General features: G+C 49.9%; 1 protein-coding gene across 6 annotated transcripts in view; it reads left to right on the plus strand.

The window, feature by feature from the left end:
* PLCH2 (phospholipase C eta 2) overlaps window positions 1-25122 on the plus strand; it is a 188550-nt gene that overhangs the window by 147722 nt on the left and 15706 nt on the right. For all 6 annotated transcript variants that reach the window (XM_077311135.1, XM_077311136.1, XM_077311139.1 and 3 more), the window contains 10 exons: window positions 4373-4531; window positions 12591-12683; window positions 13425-13525; window positions 14303-14400; window positions 14797-14979; window positions 16245-16352; window positions 17367-17491; window positions 19142-19226; window positions 20161-20307; window positions 22314-22393. In XM_077311135.1, the coding sequence (XP_077167250.1) occupies window positions 4373-4531; window positions 12591-12683; window positions 13425-13525; window positions 14303-14400; window positions 14797-14979; window positions 16245-16352; window positions 17367-17491; window positions 19142-19226; window positions 20161-20307; window positions 22314-22393 (1179 nt within the window). The remainder of the gene's footprint in view (window positions 1-4372; window positions 4532-12590; window positions 12684-13424; window positions 13526-14302; window positions 14401-14796; window positions 14980-16244; window positions 16353-17366; window positions 17492-19141; window positions 19227-20160; window positions 20308-22313; window positions 22394-25122) is intronic.

Here is a 25122-nt window from a genome sequence, read left to right on the forward strand (position 1 = left end):
AATATAAATGGCTATAAAAAACAAAACAGGGACGATGTACGTGTCACCAATGAACTGCCAACCGGCTATTGACCAAACCGACCCTGACTGGTTTATCTTCAAAAAAAGGGTTTAGCTTCGATGTTTTCCAGTTGTGTTGCTTTTCTGTGCTGACCAGCAGTTCGCTTTTTTTTAGAAGATTTTCCTGCATGTTGTGGCTTTGATAAGGAAGTTCCATTTTTCGTCACATTCTCTCCCAGTTCTGGCCTGCACTACTGTCATCCTTTTCCATGACCTGGCTGATGAAATTGAGTAGAAGATTTCAAAACCTTTGGAAACAGCCAGTGTGGTCTAGTGATCAAACATCCTCTCGACTCAACCTACCTTGCAGGGTTGTTGTGAGGGCAGATTGGAGGAGAGGGGAATGATCTGGCCGGCTTTAGGTCTCCATTGGGGAGAAAGGCTGGGTAAATAAATAGAATCGATGCCAAAGAAACAAACAGCAATAACAAAAAAAGGTGACACAGTGAAAAGAAATGAAAAGCATTTGAAGGACTCTAATTTGGGGGGGGGTGTGGAGAGGGAGGGGGTGGAGCCTCCTGAGACACAAATCCCATTAATCACCTCTGGGGCTTGAAATGGTGCCATCCAGTACAAACTATGATGCCCCATCTGATGAACTTTGAAGAACATCCGTGCAGAGTCCTTCCGTGGTACCAAAACTGTGCCATTAAAATCTGCTTTGAGGGAATCGTTCTCTTCTTTCCCTCCAGCTGCCTTTTATAACTTTTTGCTGCTCCCTTTGATGGCTTTCTCTCCCTTTTTTTTTTTTGCTTTTCCATCTCACCCTTTTGAAGTGGAAGGTATGGAATGAGTAGCGTGTTGGTGGTAGAATTTAGACTCGTGTAGATCTAGAAAAACAACAAAGCAAACTTGTTGTGTTACCAAACCACGGCTGTGCGGGGAAAGCATGGGGGGGGGAGGTGAACGGGGCTCTAATGCCACTGAGGCTGAGTTGTGCCTGTTGTCTATTATAGATTAAATATTGCATGTGAACTGTATTAACCAATATATTAATATATTCAATTGTCTGATAGATCCAATGATCTATTGAGCAATATATTAATATAGTAAACCCTATCAGAGGGCCCTCAATTAGCCATCCATCATTTACGTCCCTTACGGGATCGCTGCGAATTCAAAATGGAGAAAGCGCTGAGCTTATCAGAGGAAAAGCCAGATAAAAACGGAATGGATAAAATGCACCTTCCGGGCAGGGGACAACACATTTCAGAAAGCCACGCCATAAACGTTGCACTTACGAGAACAAGCCAGAGCCAAGCGGTCACTTTTTCTCCTAATGACAACCGAAAACCGTCAGTGTTCGGCCAGCGCTGATTAAAACTGGCAGCAGTCAAAAATCAGCATCGCACCTCCCAATTATCCTCCTGCCGAGCCAGCAAAGGTCTTGGGCACACAACCGTTGTCGTAAGCAGAGCTCCAGCAAAGGAGAAGGTGAGCTTCCCTCTGGGTGGGAGGACTGCAGCTCTTTTGTACAGAAAAACGATTCTGTTTTTTCTTGACGGCCAGCACAAACACTGAAGAACCACTTTAAACCACTATTCCAGGGGGAGTCAAACTGCGGCCCTCCAGATGTCCATGGACTACAATTCCCATGAGCCCCTGCCAGCGACCGCTGGCAGGGGCTCATGGGAATTGTAGTCCACGGACATCTGGAGGGCCGCAGTTTGACTAGCCCTGCCCTATTCCGTTTCCCCATCTCCATCTGAATTGGGTTGTCCGAATCATCCCAAGCTTAGCTCAAACACTAACTTTGGGAGGGAAAAAATGATCACCCAATCTCCAGAAAGGCTCAGAGGAAAGTCTGGGGAGGGGAGGGGGGGGGCGACACACAGCTCTGCAAAGGACGGGGGACCTTTATCCCCTAAAAAGAGCCCTGGCATCTGGGGCTGTGTTGTACAGCTCTTCCCAATAAGTGGTTGATGCAGGCCTCCCTTTGCATTACATCTTTGTCTTCATTAGCCTGCAATTTGTTTTGCGTCACGCGTTCCCTGTTTTCGGCAAGCGGCATCTGGGCTTCCAGATGTGTCTGACTGGCCGCACTTTAGAGTGACACCGCAGAAGCTGGGGAGATGGCAGCTGGTTTGCCGACAGCATTAATCACTGCGGTTGGAGGCCAATTAGGAAAAACAAGGTCTGTTTTCTTCTGAGAAGACGAGCTCCTCGGAGGTTAGGGCCCGGAGACAGGCACATATGTGGTAGGTAGGGGTAGTTTGGTTAGGAGTGTGGACTTCTAATCTAGCAAGCCGGGTTTGATTCCCCGCTGCCCCACATGCAGCCAGCTGGGTGAACTTGGGCTCGCTACAGTGCTAATAAAACTGTTCTGACCAAGCGGGAATATCAGGGCTCTCTCAGCCTCACCCACCTCACAGGGTGTCTGTTGTAGGGAGAGGAAATGAAAGCCGATTGTAAGCCGCTTGGAGATTCCTGGTAGAGAAAAGCAGCATATAAGAACCAGCTCTTCTCCTTCTCCTTCTCCTTCTCCTTCTCCTCCTTCTCCTTCTCCTTCTTCTCCTTCTCCTTCTCCTCCTCCTCCTCCTCCTCCTCCTCCTCCTCCTCCTCCTCCTCTTTCTCCTTCTCCTCCTCCTCCTCCTCCTCCTCCTCCTCCTCCTCCTCCTCCTCCTCCCCCCCTCCTCCTTCTAGTTCCACGTATTCCTCAAGGCTGCATTTTCCCTCCTGAATTCCCCAACCCAAATCTCACCTTTCTTTTGTTCCACTCAACCCCGCAGTTCTTGATTCACCGGGCCATTTCGTGCTCTTTCAAGCCGAATCCGCCCCGCATAAAACAAACTCCTGCGTCGACATTGTCTATCGGTGATTCACCACTAGGTCTCCATTGTACGATTCAGATTCAGAAAACCTTTATCGGCATAGAGTTCGAGGCACATGCCACAACAAATGGCAACATGTCCCAACAGAGGCATCACAATGATGGCTCCTTATGTAACACGGCCAGTCGACACCAGAGATGGGTTTGTCCTTGGTATAATCTGCCGGATCTGTGCGGTGTCCACGGTCACTGAAGTATAACCATTGTCTGTAGAAATGATCTATGTTGTCGGTGTGAGAAGCCAATTAACCCGCAGGCCTGCGACAGACAAATCTACAAAGCCGGCAGTCCGATTTGAATAAAACAGGAGTGCTCTCAAAGCAGGGATTGCTCAAGGGCTCTCAAAGCGGGGATGCTTCGAGGGGGAAATGTGGCAAGGCGAAAATTCGGTAGCATCCCGACTCCCACACACCCTTCTTTTCAGGATTCCAGATTGCGCATCCAACGGGTTGGTGCATAATTTCTGTGCCAAGAACCCTAATTGATGGGTGGAGGCCAAGAGGGGGCTGGCAGTGGCCAACCCCCATCCTCTACCTCTACACGCTGGCTATTGCTGGTTTGGTAAACCACGTGGAGTAATCCATTGGGTTTTCAATGCCCACCCTTTGCAAGTTCCCTTAACCACCCTCTCCTCCCGCTGTCATCCCCATCACCCAGTATTTAGCTATGGGTAACATCAGATTGTCATGCAAAGGACTTCGGCATTAGAAGAACTGAATCCTGGGTGTGCAAACGTTATCTCAGTGAATTCCCAGGGGAGAGCCAGTGGCTTGGTAACGATGCATTTCGTCACCTAAATTGGTGTTGCCAAACAGTAGGGGTTTTTTTAGTTTCCCCCCCTCCCTCCTCTTTCTCTGTCTCTCATTCTGGTTCCTTTCAAGTTTTGTGATGTACTTTTTAACCAGTCTTTACTTTCAAAAACTCACCCCACTGCAGCCAGAGGTGGTCCATTGGAGACATCCTGCCCATGTAAGGACTGCATGGATATTTGGAAGTCCAGCACTGGACAGAATTATCATTCTAGCCAACAGATCTGAATGATACTTCTCTGTACACAGCAGAAACCACGGGGCATATCTCCTTTACAGTCCAGCCTAATGTTAAGTTCCATTTCCCAGAGGATTCTGGGAACTGCAGTTTGGTGAGGCTAGGACACTCTAACAAAAACTTCACAGCCCTTTCACCAAACCGCGGTTCCCAAAATTATTCTCTCGGGGCAGGGAACCGTGGAAATTAAAATGAAACCAACGTAATTTTTTTGGCATGGGTATGTCCCATGAGGTTATCTGTTCTGTTACTGGCATGAGATACTTCCGCAGACTGGTTTGCAGCAGACGTAGAGTGTTTTACCTTTGTTTTCCATTGCCTCTTCGTCATTTTCTTCATGTACTGTCGTAGTAGATGTTGGGCACCCTTTACGTTGTGTGGGGGGGAAGACTTTCTGGTTCCTGCAGATGCTCACTCAGCTCTTCCTGCTTGTAGGCCTCTTCCAACCGGAAGCGAGTGGAGAATATTGCGAAGAAGAAACTAGACTCTCTGATCAAGGAATCAAAAATCCGCGACTGCGAAGACCCGAACAATTTTGCGGTCACCACCCTTCCGCCTCCCGGGAAACTCAGCCCCAAGCTGGACCTCAAGAAGGTACTGTTCTTAATCCATCATGTGGACCTTCCAACAGAACCCTGATGTTCCTCTAATTAAGGCCTCCTTCTCCTTGAGGTGGTCACCTCTGTCTTGCCATACTGCTTCAAACTGCAGGCGAGGACACCCAAGGTGGAAGGGACACCAAACACTTCCTAGCATTTAGAAAATGAGCACATTGGAGACTAGGCTGGCCCAGAGACATCCTTGACATGCAGGCATGGTTCAGATGTAACGTCAAACCATTTGGCATAGAGTTGACCTTTTAGAAGCTCTGCTTGCAGAAAGCTAGCAGTCCGCTAAGAAGGCAAAACTAGATCATTGCTGGCTTTGGATACCAGAGAAGCTTCCTGGAGGACCTTCACTGGGTGGGGGGCAATAGCAGGAGGTATTCTGGGCTAGACACCCTGGTGCCCACTGCTGCTTGACAAGGTGGACAGGAAAGAAGGGGCAGGTTGGCATGGTGCCAACACACGATAGCACTTCCAGCAAGAACCTGGAAGGGACACCAGGGTGTTGTGAGTGGCACTCTAGGATTCACCGCAAACTCTATGGTTTTACATGAACTCTGAAAATTGTGTTGGTCTGTAAGATGATGCGGGACTCGAATCTAGATCGTCCACTGCAGACCGGCATGGTTAGCTACTGAAACGACCGGCATGGGCTTTGTTTTTATCATGCACCAGCCTTTGTGTGTGTGTATGTGTGTGTTTGTGAGTTGGGTGGGTGGCAGGAGGCCTGTTCCCCAACAACCTTCTATCAGCGGCTGTGTCCTTCTCGGCTGTATTTTTAGAGCAACAGCCGGCTTTTGTTTGTAAACCTGAACACCCACACAGTTCCCCATCGCCTCGGAGAGCAGCGGAGGTCTGCCGATCCATCTATTTTGAGCCAGGCTGTGTTTGTGTCAAGCTCTGGCATTTCTGTTTCCTGGGTGGTGTTTGCTTTTTTTGTTTTTTTAAATGGTTTGCCTTTTTCTTGTGAGCCGCTGAGGACATCTCGCTTGCTTCGGAGATCCTTTCTCTTGGCTGATTTGTCTTAAAGACTTGTCTGTGCGAAGCGGGGGACAAATTCCAGGGAAGCAGCTGTCATCGGAGAACGGGATCAGCTGATGGGGAGGATAATGGAGGTTCAGGCCGGGGAGAAATGTGGCCCCGCTCGAGCCGTCCTGCTAATAGGAGGGCAGGTGGCACCAGTGACAACCTGCCAGCCTCTTGGCCCAATCCCCAGGGCCGTTTGGTTTCCATCAGCAACACGGGCCAGATATCGATCATTTCTGGGATTTGCATAGCAAAGCCAACCGTTCAAAGCGCTTGGCACAGGTGGGAAGATCAAAAGCTGGACACCTGGAGAGCCACATCTGGCCGGACCGGGGCTGTACTCTTTGAAATGCGTTTATGCCCAATTGCGTCCTGGATTCTATCTCGAATGCTGTGACCGAACAAGGGAAGTTGTGGCTTCTTCAGCCAGTTCTCATGATCCTGCAGGGAAGTGCCATGGCCCTGTGGCCCTGTGGCCAAGTAGGTCCTTCCCTGCAGGAAGTCACAGGTTCAGGGCATCTGCAGATACCCGATCTTGGGCAACAGGTGTTTGGAAAGTCCTTTGAGTAGACAATCTCAAGTGCAATGGGGGAGGGGGGGGGCTGTGACTCAATGGCAGAGCATCTGCTTGGCTGGCAGAAGGTCCCAGGTTGAATGTCCATCTCCTCCTGTCAAGAGGCTTGGGCGAGGAGGTGAGATCCTAGCAGCTGCCCTTCTGAGTAGACAATACTGACGTTAATGGACCAAAGGTCTGGTTCATTGTAAGGTACCCTCCTATATCCCGTTGGATTAAAGCAGTTTCACGAATTATATCTCTGCAGAAATTGTCAGGATTTCAGATATGCTGCCTCAGCAAGCAGAGAAGGAAACTGGCCAGGAGGACAGGAGAAACCAATACCTTGTCACCTGAAATACTTGGGGGGGGGGAGGGGGGATTTTGCCTGCCTGCCCTATTCCAGGCTGTGTTTATATTGGTGGTTCAGTGGTTGAATTTTCACCTGCCCTATTCCAGGTTGCACTTAGCTCTGTAGCCTTCCCCTGTTCAGGCCACTTTCAATGATTTCCGCTGTGCTGAAGACTCATTTGCAGCGACGTCCGTTCATGCAAGGATTCAAGAATTGCCCCTCCTCCAAACCAGTCCTAGGGGATTTGGGGACGGTCAGTCGGGGACCGCAGTCCTTTTCCTAATACTCATTTGGAGAACTCTTCGCCCCGGTGAGGTTAGGTGTGTAATCACAGTTAATCCTGACGCATCGACGCGCTGGCATTTGGCTCTGCGGGGACTATTCCTCTCCAAGCCCTTAATGGGGTATGGTTGGCTTTCCCTTTAATCATGATAAATATTTATCGCCTGCCCGGATTGCCCTGTTGTCTCTGAGCACGTCCCAACAGATGCACGAGGGGCAGCCATGCGAGGAGAATTGCTTTTATTTCCTCTGCGCCGGACCATTCATATCCCTTCTCCGTCGGCTGTCCTGGAGAGTCAGCAGCCACTGCTGCCTCAATAAGGGACTGGGGAGTTTGTCTGCCTGAGGGCAGGAGAAGGGAACAAGGAGCGATTGGAGGTGAGGATTCTTTCAGAAAGTCCGCCGTTATCGGGAATTGATGGCCGGCGTCCACGCGGCCAGAATGATGTCAGGGGAAGAAGGAATTAAGGACGGTCTCTTCTCTTGTTGCTCTGAATTGAGGCTCAGTTGGTGGACAGGAGATAGTGATTCATTAGGCCAGGGGTGGCCAAAGTGTGGCTCTCCAGGTGTCCGTGGACTACAGGCACCATGAGCCCTTGCCAGCATGGCAGGGACTTGCTGGTTTCTCAGATCCTTGCAAAGAATATTGGACTGAGGAGACCATGGTCCTCACCCTGCAAGAGCTTCTCGTGCCACCCTTCAGAAGAAGGTTGGTGGTGGTGGGAAGTGCCTCCAAGGCACGGTCAACTTATGGTGACCCGGTACAGGTTTCAAAGCAAAAAGATGCCATTGGATACCTATGGACTGTCATAGACAAGAGAAACACCTGGCATCTTTAATAAGGCAACATGTTTGCAAGTAATCCTCTCTCTTTCTTCTCCTTCTTCTCCTTCTTCTCCTCCTTCTCCTGGTAGAGAAAAGCAGCATATAAGAACCAGCTCTTCTTCTCCTTCTCCTTCTCCTTCTCCTTCTCCTTCTCCTTCTCCTTCTCCTTCTCCTTCTCCTTCTCCTTCTCCTTCTCCTTCTCCTTCTCCTTCTCCTTCTCCTTCTCCTTCTCCTTCTCCTTCTCCTTCTCCTTCTCCTTCTCCTTCTCCTTCTCCTTCTCCTTCTCCTTCTCCTTCTCCTTCTCCTTCTCCTTCTCCTTTTGTTCTTTACAAAGGCCAGAAGGTGACACATCAGCTAACTGACCTGAAATCATTTTTGCAGTCCCCTCTGCCTCTCACCTCACGGTGATCAGGACAGCCTTCCCCTTGAAGTCCACCTCTCAGGGAGAAGCAGCACCTGGTCCACGTTCATGAATGAAAAGGATGAATGGCTCCTTCTTGCATTTCGGTCAGGCTCTGCCTGCAAAACATGTTTCATCTGATCTCCACCGTTGTTGCTTTCTGCCTCTCGCAGAAGGGAAACGAGGAAAGCAATTTTTCACACACTCCCCACTGCCGTACGTTTTGTTTGTTTTAAACACCCGGCCAACGTTTTGACCTTCGCCCCTTTCATTATCCGAGAGGCTTGTTTTTACAACGGAATCAGCAAGCGGTGGAAATGAACTTCGCGGGGTTCTCAATATTGCCGACGCGTTTCTGCAGGCCTGTCTGAAATAGATAATGCAGCTTATTCTCAGCGGCCTGGCTCAGCCTACATACTGCGCCATTCAAAGAGCCGGTCATCACCCTTAAAGCCCTAAGTGGTTTGGGGCCAGGCTACTTAAAAGGCAGCTTCCTGCCGCATGACCCTGGCCCAGCAGTTACCATCATTTCTGTTTTGATTCTCCTTCTCCCTTGTCTGAAGCGTGCGTCTGACTCTTGATTCTTACGCCGTTCTTCGGTTTAATCGGACAAGATTCCCTCCTGCCAAATATACGCTTTTCCTCTGAGCCGTTCCTCTGAGCCAATAAAACAGCAATCAGCCCACCTTGCCCAATCTCATCTGATCTCAGAAGCGAAGGAGGGTCAGCCTTGCTTAGTACTTGGATGGGAGACCACTAAGGCCGCTGTGGGGCAGCTGCCTCCACGTCATCTCCAGAGGCAGGCAATGGCAAACCACCTCTTTCGTCTCTTGCCTTGAAAACCCTCTAGGGTCGCCGTAAGTCGACTACAACCTGGCAGCAAAAAAAGAAAGGAAAAAAGAGCAAATATCTGTATTAATACAATAAGTACCACATGGACCGCTACGCCCCGCTGCCCCGCCAAGAAAAGCAAGGGGAGAAGGACTAGAAGTTTCCCGTCTTTGCTCTTCACATGGCCTTGGACCAGACCTCTGGAAGAGAGGGGACCCAACAATAATTTGAACCCGCCCCAGATTTGGCCAGCCAGCTTGGAAAGTTGCCCTGTTCTGGTGTCCTGTTCTCCCCACTCGTGTTTACGCCACTCTTCCGTTTGTTTTCTTGCTTAAAAAGAAAAGGCAGAAAGATGGAGTCACAGCGGTCTTGAGCATCGGAGCTTGTTTTCTGTGCTCAAATCCGAGGACGGGAACGTCGCATCAGCAGGTGGCACTTTCTGGCAGTTCTTTGTGGGCTCCCAAGATGGCCAACCTACATTCCGCGTGTCTCTTGTGTCGCATCGACTCTCTTCTCTTCTCTTTTGGAGGCTCAGATGGAAAAGAAAGACAGCCAGGTGTCTGAAGCCTTTGTTTCAGTTGCCGCACCTGAGTGGGGTGGCTTTTGAGCTCTCCCCAAGAGCCCGTCGAATCGCTGGTCTGGTAAGACTCACAGTGTGGTCCTTCTGGGTTTGCTAAGCAGCTCCATCTAGGTGGCCCTCTTGGTCTTGTTCTCCAGCCAGCAATCAAAATACTTGCTGAACTTCTCCTCCCTAACACGGAGTCATCTCTAAAAGTGACCTTGTGACGCTTAGATGGCACAGGTGAGCTTGATGTCATTGGGAGCTGAGAAGGCTGGGCCCCTAATAAGTGCTTGGTGGGAGACCACCAAGGGTCACTACGCAAAGGCAAGCAACGGCAAGCCACCTCTGGTTTGTCTGTTACCTTGGAAAGCCTACAAGGGTGTGACCAATTCATTGAGAATCATTGGCTCTTCCACCACCGATATTCAATTGATGGCTTTTCCCACCACCAATCTTTTGGCTTCCTTCTCACAGGGAAGGACAACGCGTTGCGTATTTCACAAAGGGACGGCTCATGTGTTTCCCAGTCTCCGACAAAAGCTGATTGCTCCTGGAAAGATAGGATGTCTCATAAACAAAGAAGAGTTGGTTTTTATATCCTGCTTTTCACTGCCCAAGTGGCTTACAAGCACCTTTCCCTTCCTCGCCTCACAACAAGGCACCCTGTGAGGCAGGTTGGGGTGAGAGAGCTCTGAGAGAACTGCTCTGCAATGACAGATCTAAGAGAACTGTGACTGGCCCGAGTGGAGGAGGAATGGGGAATCTAACCCACTCGCTGGTGATGTGTAAGCAGTGGCTGGAGAGATACTTATCATGGATGCTATAGGCTGATCCTGCCTTGAGCAGGGGGTTGGATTAGATGGCTTGTTCAGCCCCTTCTGACTGTATCATTTTTTGATTAGAGGCTGCATCTCTTAACCACTACACCACGCTGGCTCTCTCCAGGCTGGCTCTCTAAGTTGGCTGGAAACCTTCTCCACAATGTACAACTTTTCTACATGCAGGGGATGTATGTGGATGAGCTCTATCATGTGAGCTCATGTGGCATCACAGCTAAGATCGGGGAAGGAAAGAGCCACACACACATACCACAATGGGCAAATGCGGGTCTTCTTGATAGAATCAATCTGCACATTTAGTCTGCATAGGGAGAGATTGCGCATCCCGGTGAAATCTATATGTGTGAGTGCAGATCCCTTGTATGACATCCAACTTGCAGGCCCTTTCCCCTGCTCTGTGTTTCACTTTCAGAAATCTCTTCTCACCATCTCGTGTAGGAACACTGCCCTCTAGAGGGGTAATGGTTTCTGGATTTCGTTTTGGATCTTTGGTATCGATAAAACGGTTCTTGGCCAATCTCCGTTTTACCGGCTGGAAGTCAACAAGTGTTTTCGTAGATTTCCTCGTGTGGGGCTGGTCGTGTGAATGGTTTGAACTGGGTCCAGTTTATCTTGGATATCTTTTTAAACAAATATTTCTCCAGTACACTGAAGCTAAAATAATAGTCCGGTACTGTAAGAACATAGGAGGATCCCAGCTGGATCAGGCTTATGACTCACCTAGTCCAGCATGATTAATTTTTACTCCATTGCTTTGCCATTTCGAGTTGTCTGTGCGTGTTTCCCTTCCTGGCTTACAGTCGCCTTCCCTTTCCTCTCCCCACAACAGACACCCTGTGAGGTGGGTGAGGCTGAGAGAGCCCTGATATCACTGCTTGGTCAGAACAGTTTTATCAGTGCCGTGGCGAGCCCAAGGTCACCCAGCTGGCTGCATGTGGGGGAGCGGGGAATCAAACCCGGCTCTCCAGATTAGAAGTCCGCACTCCTAACCACTGCACCAAGCTGCCTCTCCCAGGCACACAATTCCTAAGCCCCGAGTACACCCTGCAACAGGTCTGCTAGAATCAATACAACCTGAAATTAAATTCTGAGTGTTAACAGACGAGAGCAGCCAATCTAGAGGTTTGTCTCGTTCTGTTTTCTTCCCCCTCCTAACTCTTCACAGTTGTTTATGACAATGTTGGAATACAATTTCCCCCCTCCCTCCCCTCCCCACACACACTGCTGCCCATTTGCAGGTTTTCTTCCTTTATTTTCAGTAAAGAGAATTTGATCAGCCTAAGAGATTATTATTTTCTTTCTTAATGGTGCCCGTTTGGTGCTGGAGGGGGGGGGTATAATCTGCCACCGTAGATGAATAATGCAAACAGCGCCACGCTTTAGAAATGCAGATGAGTCGCAAAAGCGGGTTTCGGCAGCTGACTTGGTAGGATTTTTATTAGCTTTCTTTCTAAATTGTTTATTAATGACCCTGGCTTCCATAGCTGAGTGCTCCTGCTTAATGAGGAAGCCAGGTGAGCAAGGCTTCCGAGAGACGCAGGGCTGCGCACAAAGCATCCGCAGCCAAATATGTACCCAGGAAATTCCTGCCTCTTCATTCAGAGGGCTGGGAATAGCATTTCCCCGTAATGAAACGGAGCACATTTTTAACGATCGGAGGTTTTTATGCTAAAGGGCTGGGCTGAAATGTGCAGCCACGCGTCCTGGGAAATTTCACTCCCTTGGACGCTCGAAATATCCATTTTGTTTGGGGGAAAAAATCAGGACGGTGAAGCGCGGCCCAAACGTTCTCCAGTTCCGAGCGAGGGCAGGGAGCGTTGCCCTTACTCCGATTTGGCTTAGCAAAAATTAATCCGATAGCTCCTTTACGGCCAACAAAAGATTGGTTCAAGGCGTGAGCTTTCGTGTGCACAGGCGCACTTCCTCGGACGGAACGGGACAAGGTTTGAGAGTGCAGATGAAAGTGTCTGTACTCTCATGAGCCTTGCTCCATTTTGTCTGAGGAAGTGAGCCTGCGCACGAAATCTCACGCCTTGAATAAATCGTTGTTGGTCTTAAAGGTGCCATTGGGCTCCGTTTCTGTTGTGCTGCTTCAGGCCAACACGGCGACCCACTTGAATCTATCTGATTTGGCTGGAGTACATAGGCAGATGGGATTGGTTGGGTGGCATGGTGGCACCATTAGGTAGCCTGAATTACTGAAGAAGAAGAGTTGGTTCTCATATGCTGCTTTTCTGTACAAAATATTACATCAGCGTGTCCTTTCTGCTGTTTTGCTTGTGAACATTCCGTGTCAGTCTCTCCTGTCGTTCTCTGCCTGTCCAACCGTTGGCCTCGTGACTGATTGCTTTGCATGTTCTTACGTTTCGGTTCTATAGAACAAACACGAGGAAGATGTGGAATCCGGGGAAGATTCGGTCCTCAGCAAACGCCAGAACCGGTCGCTCATGGGCAGCTTCTCCAAACGGAAGGTGATTGATTCATTCGTTCGTGGGGTTACCCCTTCTCCCCAGGCCCCATCTTGCTCGATTTTCAACTTCAGCATCTCCAGAATCCAAACAATAAAACCTCAGCGCAGAAAAGGGCAACTCTTTATCATTCGGATGCTCCTTTTAAAAAACATTCCATCCAATAGTTAGAGCTCTGGTTCAGTTCGGTTTACAGCCTGAGAACGTTTCTTGGGATTTAGATGAAGGCGAAAACATTTGGATGGAAGACCAACAGGGAAGTTCAGTGTCCAACTGCAGAAGGAGGCCATGGAGACCTCTGGAGTCTCTTGCCTTGGAAACCCTCTTGGTTCGCCATAATTCAGCTTTGACTTGACAGCCCTTTCTCCCACCACTGGGTCCAGCCATAACAAGACGGATGCCCCACAGCTGCCTGATTTTTAACCCAATGGAGAAGTGCCCCAAAGAAGCATCCATGGGCACCGTCTGTCTATTCACCCTAGCATTATGTTTTGTTAATAAGGTCCAGCAGGTTTTTCTCATAGTGTTTCAAAAACCAGCAAAACCTATTTGACTGGCAGTGGGACTGAAGGAGCACTGCGAGAAATGACACCTCTACGGTGCCAGCATCTGCCCTCTGAAGCAGGGGTAGTCAACCTGTGGTCCTCCAGATGTTCATGGACTACAATTCCCATGAGCCCCTGCCAGAAAATGCGATGTGAACTCTCTGCAGCCTCTTCTCATCCCACGTGTTTTCTTCCACAGAAAAAAGGCAGCAAACTCAAAAGAACCCCAAGCGTGGAGGAGGGTGAAGACGACCTCGACTGTCAAGGAAATTTAAGCAGGGCCTCGGTGCATTACAGCAAGTAAGTGGCAATGCATTCTGGGTAGTGCTCAAGTCCACACACGGACGTACAAACCCCCTGGGCCAAAGTCTTTGGGCAAAATTAACTGCAACGCCGTTTGTTGGAGAAGAGATATTTAAGACTCAATGTGGTGGTTTTGAGCAGCCATTCTCAGTGGGGGCCCACATGGCCCACTGAGCAGGACTGGCACATTTGAAGGGAGCCACATGTGAGAAGGGTTTATGAGAGAGCCTTATGAGGGACCCTTGTGACTTCATTAATGGCTAGAAAGTTTGACCTTCGTCAAGGGAAAGAAAAAGAAATCATGTAATCTATTCCTTTGAGTGTGCTTGAATGAATGCATTCAAGAAAAAAAAACAACAACAACACATGAATGCACATGCTTCTCTTTGTCAAACGTGCTGGAAGTCTGTCTCGCGTATATATAAGACAAGGTATGTTGAGTATAATTAGTTTCCTCTTAGCTTAGGCCTTTTTGAGCCTAGCTCATTGTGCAAGTGGGTCCTTGGAGCAAAAGCGGGATATAAATCTTGTAAAGAAAAGTTTTGAAATGCAAGTTTTTGGTCTCGTGTCTGAAGTGTGGATTCTGAGTATGTAGGAGATATACAAGGGTCTAGATTTTTCTCATTGTCTTGGGATAATTCGGTTTGTGGGTTGCACTTTTCTATTTTTTCTTAAGGCTGTTGAGGGTTTCTCTTGATTCTACACGTTCATCTTTGCAAGTAAAATCCTCATTGCTTACTCCTTGGATCAGACTTTGCCCTCTCGTCCCTGCAGAACGAACCGGCAGAAGAAGACCATGAAGTTGTCTCGTGCGCTCTCCGACCTCGTGAAATACACCAAATCCGTTGGGATCCACGATGTGGAATCTGAAAGTAGGTGAAAATAACGGGCCTGCTTCACATGGAAGGAGGAACGGGAGCGATCAGCCTTGAATCCCTTTTGCACACAGCCCCTTGTCTGCCTGTATCATGTCCCTTCTGTTTTGGTGGAAGACAGCTTTGTTGTTCTCACTCAGAGAGAGAGAGAAAGACTGGCACAGTTGAGATATTGGTCCAAACCAGTGGCTTACAAAGCTCTTCTGCCATGGTTCTCTGGACCAACTAACCGTGGTTTGTGACACATCAGCAAACCAGAGCTGGAATCGCTGATTTTGCAGTCCATGATTCATGCCAACTGCGGTTTGAAGCGATTGTCAGAATGGCTAAACTGGGGTTTGCTGAAAGTGTTTTGTTCAGAAAGGCAACCCCCTCCCCCTTTTCTTGTTTCAGTCTCCTCCAGCTGGCAGGTTTCGTCTTTCAGCGAGACAAAAGCGCACCAGATCATCCAGCAGAAGCCGATCCAGTATCTGCGTTTCAACCAACACCAGCTCTCCCGGATCTACCCCTCCTCCTACCGGGTGGACTCCAGCAATTACAACCCTCAGCCCTTCTGGAATGCCGGATGCCAACTGGGTGAGGATTCAGAATTGAGGGTCTGCGCACGGGGGAGCATCCCACCGCTGCTTTTCTCTGCGTATTTGTTTACAAGTTTGCCAACTGTTTTAGCCCTCTGATTTTTGCTCTCGATTTGCAATGGGTACCCAGGATGTTGAGTTCATGGGCATCAGAATCAATGTGTAGCTTATTTTATAGACTTCATGCTTCAAAGCAGCTTGCGAATGAGTTTTAAGAACCTCAGAAGAGCCCTGCTGGATCAGGCCAGTGGTCCATCTAGGCCAGCCTCTTGTCTCACACAGGGGCCAACCAGTTCCCCTGCAGGGCCAGCAACAGGGCAGAGAGGCCGAGGCACACAGAAGGCTGCAATTAATGGGCTCATGCAGAAAACGTTGTGAACAACCTTTGTGTGAGACCTCGCAGAACTGTTGCCAGTCTGGGTCAAAAATACTGACCTTAAAGGACCTTAAGGTCTGTTTCAGTGCAAGGCGGTTTCACGTGTGCTGATGGCAGGTTGCCAGCTTTGGTTTGGGAAACACCTGGAGATTTGGGGGAGGGGGGGTGGAGCCTGGGGACAATGGGATTGGGGCCCCAGCAAGGTGCAGCGCCATAGAACCCACCGTCTGAAGCAGGAGAACTGATCTCTGCCACCTAGAGATGAGCTGCAATGCCAGATCTTCAGACCCCACCACAAGGACGGCGTTCCCAGCTGGTCCCTTCTCAACTGGGTCAGCGGGTCAAATAACAAGCCCTCCCCGGGAGCGTTGTGGGGAATTGCTGCAAGGAAGCAGGGAAAGGGGCACAAATGAGGAATTGTGGGGAGGGTGCAATTTGCACAAAGCAGAAGGGAAATCAGACTCAGTGCCAAGAACAGACAGGAGAAAATTGAACCCTTCCCCCGGCAAAGAGTCCGTTTGTTTCCTCACCGAAGCAATGAAATCCACAGTGATGAGAACAGGACGCCTTGTCTAGAAATTGGTTAAAGCTTTGTCTTTCCCACCTACAGACACAGGTACAAAGGCTGCGTGGAACAAAAAGGGACTCTCCCTCCCCCCCCTTCCCCCAAGAGAAACTTTGAAGCTGTTTCTCTTTTCATGGAACGGCATTTGCATTTTTCACTCTGCTTAAAATTAACCTGCGGAAGGCGGAGGGGGGATAGTGGGGGATTCCCCCCCCCTCTTCTTTCTCGCTTTGTGTTTTCTCTTTGGCGAAGGGAACGCTTCGCATTTTCAAAAAATATTGATTGTCTTCTCTCCCCCTCGCCCCCCCCTCCCCCCGTGCAGTTGCCCTAAACTACCAGTCGGAAGGGCGGATGCTCCAGCTGAACCGCGCCAAGTTCAGTCGGAACGGGAACTGCGGCTACGTCCTCAAGCCGAGGTGCATGTGTCAAGGTGAGCGGACGCCTCCTTTGCGGTTCCTTCTTGGGGATTGATTGAAACCCACCTTTTCCCCTCTTGCGGCACAGGGCGGCTTTAACGGTCGGCCTTTCAAGCAGGTGCAAACGCAGAAGGCCACATCTGTGTCCGCCTCCAAATCCTATCAAGTCCTCTGGAGGTCAAGTGCAGATATAAAATACGCGGTGTCTACTTGTCCGGTATTCAGAGAACGTACAGGAGATCTGGGGAATATCTGACAGTCAGGTGTGGAGAGAAGAACAGGTGGGGGGAAGTGAACGTACCTTTCTGGCCTAGCCCATGGGGAGAGAGTGCTTGAGCTGGGCTCATGAGTCCTTCCTTCCTTCCTTCCTTCCTTCCTTCCTTCCTTCCTTCCTTCCTTCCTTCCTTCCTTCCTTCCTTCCTTCCTTCCTTCCTTCCTTCCTTCCTTCCTTCCTTCCTTCCAGCTTGGTATAGTGGTTAGGAGTGCAGACTTCTAATCTGGCATGCCGGGTTCGATTCTGCGCTCCCCCGCATGCAACCAGCTGGGTGACCTTGGGCTCGCCTCGGCACTGATAAAACTGCTCTGACCAAGCAGTGATATCAGCGCTGTCTCAGCCTCACCCACCCCACAGGGTGTCTGTTGCGGGGAGAGGAATGGGAAGGTGACTGTAAGCCGCTTTGAGCCTCCTTTGGGTAGGGAAAAGCGGCATATAAGAACCAACTCTTCTTCCTTCCTTCCTTCCTTCCTTCCTTCCTTCCTTCCTTCCTTCCTTCCTTCCTTCCTTCCTTCCTTCCTTCCTTCCTTCCTTCCTTCCTTCCTTCCTTCCTTCCTTCCTTCCTTCCCTCCTTCCTTCTTTGGGTTCTCCATCTTTGGAAAGTTTTAAACAGAGACTAGAGGTTGCACTAATCCAGCGTCTGCACTTATCCACTGGGCAGCCAGAGGGAGCCGGAGCCCAGAACTCCTGGTGAGCAGCTCGCGTGGCTCTCCCTCAAGTCGCTCTACGGGGTCTCTTCTGTCTCCCCTCGCAGGTGTCTTCAACCCCAATGCTGAGGATCCCCTGCTTGGCCAGATGAAGAAGCAGCTGGTCTTAAAAATCATCAGCGGTCAGCAGCTCCCAAAGCCCCGCGATTCCATGCTTGGAGACCGAGGAGAGGTATGGAGCTGGAGAGGGGTCAGGAAGGTCTGGGTCACTGAGCTGGATGGGCAAGTCCCTGGCTCTGAGCTCCCCCCTGCCACGAATTTACCAAGTGGCCTTACGTGTGTTTGCTTCGATTCCCCACACACGCACACACACCGAGCCACCCGACCACATTGCCTGGCCTACCTTACAAGGTTGTTGTGAGGCTTTCGACAAGATAACGCACATGAAATGCTTACAAGTGGCCCTGCTTTTTTTCCCATTTTTATTTTTAAAAAGCTGGATGGTTTGCCAGCTGTTGAAACTCTCTCTCTCTCTCTCTCTCTCTCTCTCTTTCTGGGAGGAGGAGGGGCAATCCTTTAGACTCATTTTTGGACCTATTACGCAACACGTTCCTTTCCCCGAGACTAGCAGGTGCTCTCCCCCTTCTCTTTGTGCGAAGGAGCCGAGCTGGTTTCTATTAGCCACCGGGTGCCTTTGGGGGAGACGGTTGAGGGAGGCCAAGATGCTCCATCACTCTGACAGGGCCCCTATTCAAGACACCTCCCAGGAACAAAACGAGGAAGCCAAAGCACACACACACACACACACACACACACAGACCCACACACACACCTCTAAAGGGAGCCAAGTGGAAAACCCACAAATCTGCAGTCAAACCACAGAAAGCCACCAAGGTTGTCAGCCAAGATGGATGAGGTTGATTTGGAGCCTACCCCACCCCCAGGCCCCACATGCAGCGTCCATCCCCTCACCCCCCCCCAATTGCTTATCATGCCTTTGTATTTTTCTCTAAAGCAGTGTAAGCGGTGTGGGGGGAGGGAGGGCAGAGCTCTCCCCCAAACCTCTCCAACGCCAGCCAAGAGAAAAGCAAAGTCTAGGCTGCCTTCTCACAGTGGCTCTTCCCTTGACTCCATCGGTAAAATCAAGTGCAAAAGTCCCACAGTATAATATGCAGCTGACACTAAGGAGGCGTGGCTCTGTGGGAGAGCCTCTGCTTGGCAGGCAGAAGGTCCTAGGTTCAATCCCCGGCATCTCCAGTTAAAAGGACCAGGCAGGAGGGGATGGGAAAGACCTTGACCTGAGACCTTGGCTCAGTGGCAGAGCCTCTTCTTGGCAGGCAGAAGGTCCCAGGTTCAATCCCTGGCATCTCCATTTAAAAGGACCAGGCAGGAGGGGATGGGGAAGACCTTGACCTGAGACCTTGGCTCAGTGGCAGAGCCTCTGCTTGGCAGGCAGAAGGTCCCAGGTTCAATCCCCGGCACCTCCAGTTAAAAGGACCAGGCAGGAGGGGATGGGGAAGACCTTGGCCTGAGACCCTGGCTCAGTGGCAGAGCCTCTTCCTGGCCAGCAGAAGATCTCATTAAGGAGATCTGATTGACTGGTTTGCTCCCTTCACTTTTCTCCCTAGGGGGGGAACCACATATGGTCATGTCGACCCCTCCTCCAATGGCCCATGATGGGCCTGGAGGGGGTGGGGGGCCAACCACTGGGCCTAGAGCCCGAGGCCTTCATTAGAACATAAGCTGTTCATTCCCATGGTCCTCACTGCATCCTCTGGCAGCAAATCCCATATTTTAATCCCTCTCTGTGTAAAACAGCACTACCTTTTCCTCTGCAACCGCTGCAATGGTAAATCCCACCCTCCTCTCCTCTTTTTCCCAGATCATCGATCCGTTTGTGGAAGTGGAGATCATCGGCTTGCCTGTGGACTGCTGCAAAGAGCAGACTAGAGTTGTTGATGACAACGGTAAGGTTTCTCCCCCCCCCCCCTTTCCTTTCCTTTCCTTTCCTTTCCTTTCCTTTCCTTTCCTTTCCTTTCCTTTCCTTTCCTTTCCCTTCCCTTCCCTTTCCTTTCCCTTTCCCTTTCCCTTCCTTTTCCTTTCCTTTTCTTTTCCTTTTCCTTTCCTTTTCCTTTCCTTTCCTTTCCTTTCCTTTCCTTTCCTTTCCTTTCCTTTCCTTTCCTTTCCCTTCCCTTTCCTTTCCCTTCCTTTCCTTTCCTTTCCTTTCCTTTCCTTTCCTTTCCTTTCCTTTTCCTCTCCTCTCCTCTCCTTTCTCCTTTCTCCTTTCCTTTCCTTTCCTTTCCTTTCCTTTTCCTTTCCTTTTCCTTTCCTTTCCTTTCCTTTCCTTTCCTTTTCCTCTCCTCTCCTCTCCTTTCTCCTTTCTCCTTTCCTTTCCTTTCCTTTTTCCTTTCCTTCCCTGTCCAGCTTGCCCCCATGGCTCCCCTGAGTGCAGGAGTCTAAGGTCATTGCAAAACAGGTGAGTGACAGAAACCCACAGAAGGACTGGTGACTAGACAGTGTGTGTGTGGGGGGGATTATGTAATTCTACCAGGAAGCCAAATCAGAGTCGGGGTAAAGCTGCCTGCCCTCGCTCTGAATAGGCAAACATTTTCATGCCCCTTGCATAAAGCTTCCGATGAACTATCATAAAAATGGCGAGGGGAGAATGTTTTACGAAAGGCATTTTTTTTTGAGAATCAGAGCCCATTTGGACTCAGGACGGTTTTCTTTCCCGTACCCCGGGGACTCTTGATTCAGTGCAGGGTCTCACTCCCAGTCTACGCAACCCGGCAAAGAAAAAATCTTAGTGGGAGGTGACTGTTTCCCATCTCTCCTGCAGGCAAAACATACAACCGCCCCGGCTGTCATAAAACCAGGGCCTCTGAACTTTCTGTTCCACAGGTTTTAATCCAATGTGGGAAGAAACCCTGGTCTTCTCCCTTTGCATGCCGGAGATTGCGATGGTGCGGTTCCTGGTGTGGGACCACGACCCCATTGGGAGGGATTTTATCGGACAGAGGACAATTGCGTTTACGAGCATGATGCCAGGTAAGACCGCAGTTGTTGTTGTTAGGTGCAAAGTCGTGTCCGAAGCATCGCAACCCCATGGCAGTGATCCTCAAGGCCTTCCTGTCCTCTACCATTCCCCGGAGTCCATATATTATATAAAAGACCGCAGTATTTTATATTATTTTGCTTCACTCGCCTGTTTAATTTCACATCAAAAATTGCAAAGATCCCGTTTTATCACAGCGTTATTACCCAGATGCAGGTTTGAAAAGGTTTGGTCCCGAATGGCTCCCATTCAGTTCTGCGGGTTAAATCCAATATCCTGGGATCAGCAGATCTGTTGGGAGAAAGGCAGAGGTTGTTTCTTCCAACCTGAGGACAAACATTTTTTTTTAATGAAATGGGCAAAGTTTCATTCGGTAATTTGGGGGGGGGCGGGATGGGGGATGAACGCACCACACTTTGGGTGGGTCCCAGGAAATGCACTGACCTCCCTGTGGAATATGGGCTTAATTGCCCCTCACTGGAGGTCTCTACTATCCACGGACCCCCTTCCCCTGCTGCCAGTCATAACGATAGGCAGTCCTGTGGTTATTTGCCAGCTGCCAGTTTGTGCAGGCTTGGTGGGAGGGATTCTGCAGTCAACTGGGTGAACTTCAAAGCCCTCGGTGAAAGGAACTGGTGTTTTCCTTGCTCTCTTCTCCCCTTTTTCTGGCCTAATTTTTGCTGGCAGTTCACCAGAGGCTGCAATTACTGCCTGTGCTATTAAAGCGAGCCTGTAGTTGAATACCTGCGGAATATAGAGGCTTTAAACACTCTTCTCCCTCTCTCCCTCCCCCATCCATTTCCTCCTCTCTCTCTCTCTCTTTGTGCCTTCCCAATTCAGATAAAAGAGCCCTGCGTTGTTGTTAAGATTCTCCCCCCCCCCTTTTCTTTCTTCTTCAAAGCAGAGGAAACTTGGCCAAGTATTCACGAAAGGGGAAAGAACCCATCTGGCTTTCAGAAAAAGAGAGTGAGGAGAGAAGTTCCGATGATGACATTAATAACGGCTCCCGAGGGAGCGGCGAATCAATTAATAATGTGGAGGCTGAAGGGCCACCGTCAGGAAGAAGGCAGGGAGTCCTTTGATAACCTGGGAGTTAAGGGGGCCCCCAGATATAGCGAAGGGGCCGCTTCTCTGGCCAATCAAACGTGCCAGCAGAATCTTAAAATAAAAAGCAATGACGACAACAACAACAGCAAAAACCCCTTTTCATAAGTAGCTGGAAATTTAAGAAGTCGAGTTTGCTGTTTTCGTTTCCAGCTCGGTAAAGTTCTGTTGCAGACACCGACTGCTTGGTATTTGGGTTAGCAGATCTGTGGTCCAGACTATGTAAGCATCAGCAATAGAGGGTCATCCTCAAACCCCGGGTCTTCTGGAACCCAAGCGGAAATCTTGCCCCTGCTCCCCTAGGGGGCTCCGCCACTTTCCTGGGGCCATCGGAGCTTGGCCTGCCCCATGCCCGGACTCCGCCCCCTGACTCCGCCCCCTCTCCGTTGTGATTGGTTGCAACTGGTTGTTCTCTATTTCCTCTCCTATTAAACCTCCGGACACAAGATGGAATCCAGGCACCATCCCACATCCGGCCCTGCCATGGCTGCTGATTTTGAGCCTCACGGTGCAATCCAAAGCAGAATTACTCCAGTCTGAACCCGTGGAAATCAGTGGGCTTAGACTGGCATAACTTTGCATTATCAGTGATCCAACCACCAATCCCCAGTTCCACTTCCGGGTAGGGTTACCTGCTTGGGAAATGCCTGGAGATTTCAGGGGTGGAATCCATCCGGATCGAATGGAGACCAATTTCCAAGGCAGCCATTTTCTCCAGGGTAGCCGAGCAACATTACCGGGAAGCCAGAAAATCTCCGGCTATCACGTGGAGGAGGCTGGCGACCCTAACGTGGAGTGACTCCTCTAAACTCCGGTTCAATGAGGCTCTCTTTCTCTCAAGGGGCTGGCAGAGTCCACGCTCAGCCCTCCAGCCCGGCTTCATTCTGTGTTTCAGGCTATCGGCACGTGTACCTGGAAGGCATGGAGGAGGCGTCCATCTTTGTTCACGTAGCTATCGGTGAAATAGGGGGTAAGGTGAGTAACCGCGAGGCCTGAGAGGGGAGGTTGTTCTTCCCCTTGGGGGATGTTTTGGCCAGGGGCACCCACTGTTGCTTGGGGACTCGGGGCTCCTTTCTAATTTCATTTCGGTATTATTTGGAGACAGGCTGATAGAACATTTTAAACTCACCCCGGCGTGGGTTGCTGGTCTAGGTGGATGGAAAAGGAGAAGGAAAATCCAGCTCAGTTATAGAAACAATAAGTTAACAGCACTTAAAGTCACCTCCACTTCAGTGAAACTTTCTGAAGAGGAATATACCTTGTGTATAACTTTGGCCCTGATCGGGTTGGTCCCAGCTGAACTGACCTCGGGTCAGGAGCTAAGCAGGGTCATCCCTGGTTGGCACTTGGACGGGAGACGATTGGGGAAGACCAGGGATCTCCAGGGTCACCTAGTCCAACCCCCTGCAGAATGCAGGGTGGAAAATTATATTTCCACCATGTAATTTTTAGGACTGACCTCCACTTAGAGAAAACTTCATTTCTTCATCAACGAACTCTACATATATGTGCATAATGGAGAAAACCATAGTTCTAAAGAGACTTTGGTTAAAATGATGCTGGGATGCGTTCACACAGACACCGGCTTTCCTTCTGGTATGTGTGTGAGAAGGGGAAATGCGCTCTTAACATTGGGGGCTGTGCTCGAAGATTCTGTCCTGTGTGTGGCAAAAGAGGGGGTGCCTAATAGAAGATTACCTCTCCTAATACCCACTCCTATCTGTGGGGGAAGGGGAAATGCCCCAGGGGCTCATGGTAATTGTAGTCCATGGACATCTGGAGAATCACAGTTTGACTCTCTCTTTGATGTAGAGTTTTGCCTTGGTCCTGGTTCCCTCAATTAATACATGACTGTCCCTTGACTCCAATAGCGTCCAATGACGTTCTTCCATGCTGCAATGAAAAAGACTTAGCAATCCATTTGCTTTCGCCCGTCCATTCCAACTCCAAGGTTTCTGTTAGAACTATGGACGAAGAACAAAACATTTACCTCGGGCGTGGGTGCGAGCACGTCTCTTTGTCTGTCTCTGTCATGACCTGAAGTGTATAGTGTTTTCTAATCGTTGACAAGCTCTCAAAGAAAGACATGTCCAGCCCTCTTTTGCTCCGCCCCCTCTCCAAAATGGTGGGACCAAGATCATTTTCGACAGCTTGATGAGCAGACCACAGGCAGTGACTGACATAAGCAAGTGCCCAGAAGGTCATAGAATCATAGAATCATAGAGTCGGAAAGGGCCATACAGGCCATAGAATCACAGAATCATAGAGTTGGAAGGGGCCATACAGGCCATAGAATCATAGAATCATAGAGTTGGAAGGGGCCATACAGGCCATAGAATCATAGGATCATAGAGTTGGAAGGGGCCACACAGGCCATCTTGTCCAACCCCCTGCTCAACGCAGGATCAGCCCAAAGGTGTACTGGTCTATGGTTTACAGGGGAAGCCTTGACCAATGGGCATCAGAGGCAGCTGCCCTGTGCCCCCTGCTGGAGGGGGTACCTGTCTGCCCCCAACCTCCCCAGCCATCTCACAGGGCCCTTGGTTGGACTCTGGTGGTAGGGGGGAAGAGCAGCAGGGGGCTGCAGGGGGGTTTATGGGGCTGCATCCTAGATCATTATATTTGCCTAGGGCCCCAGAATTGCTAAGATGTCCTTTGACGGCGGTGACCCACTTGAAGCGTCCGTTCGTACATTCACCAGGGAAGGCAATTTAAAGAGCGTCAGCCGCTTTGAGACTCCTTCGGGTAGTGAAAAGCGGGGTATAATAACCAACTCTTCTTCTTCTGCCTTAAAAAAATCCCTTTCTCGTGAGCCTGTGGGGGCCATTACCCCCACATCGTCTCCTTGAAAATATTCAGCCCCACTTGGAAGTGCCCGAACGAATCCTTCCTTCCCCTTCTCTTGCAAACTTTCGAACAAATGAGCAAAAATTTAGGGGGGAAAGAGAAGGGATAGCCCCCCCCCTCCTTTTCTCTCTCCGGTTTCTCCAAACATCAGCTCTCTCCACTGCTTTCCTGTGGCTGCAGAGCCCTAATTAAAGGCAAGGAAATGCGACAGGAGGCCGTAATTGGGGCAGCGAGGATGTGCAGAGGAGAACAAGGCATCCTCTGTCCGGGTTCAGAGGCGCTTGGGAGGAGCTGAAGAGCATCCGATTCCAGATGCTCTTGGTCCCCAGGGGAAGAATCAAACTTTTGAGCGTTGCCAAGCAACCTCGCCAAAGGAGCTGGCCACGGCAGAGTCCACCTTCAACAGGTTCAGCCCTCGGCGTGAGAGGAACTGTGCGTTTGTGTGTGTGTGTGTGTGTGTGTGTGTTTGTGTGCATGAACCGGAAACAACATGATCTTAAAATTCAGCTGTTTCCATTCCAATGGGGCTTTTCTTATCGTTCCAGTACAGAAAGGACAATGGAGCTGGTTTCCGCCCCCTAGAAGCTAGCTTCAAAAATAAAAAATTATAAATGAGCCTGTGACCCCCCCCCCCCGGTTTCATTTTTAAGAAATATTGAGGAGGGTTTTTTTTTTCTCTTTTTGGCTGTCGCTTTCGTAGAACCCTTGTGTGGTTTGCCTACGCTGTTTCTACAGACTGTGTCCCACTGATAACGTTTAACTGGACTGCAATGGATGGTTTCTTGAGGGGCAAACCACGTGGAAGAAAGCATATATTTCAGGGGGGTGGATTTGGAGCCGGGGAAGTATCGGAAGTA

The sequence above is a fragment of the Paroedura picta genome, chromosome 15 (genome assembly GCF_049243985.1).
Source record: "Paroedura picta isolate Pp20150507F chromosome 15, Ppicta_v3.0, whole genome shotgun sequence".
NCBI lineage: Eukaryota > Metazoa > Chordata > Lepidosauria > Squamata > Gekkonidae > Paroedura > Paroedura picta.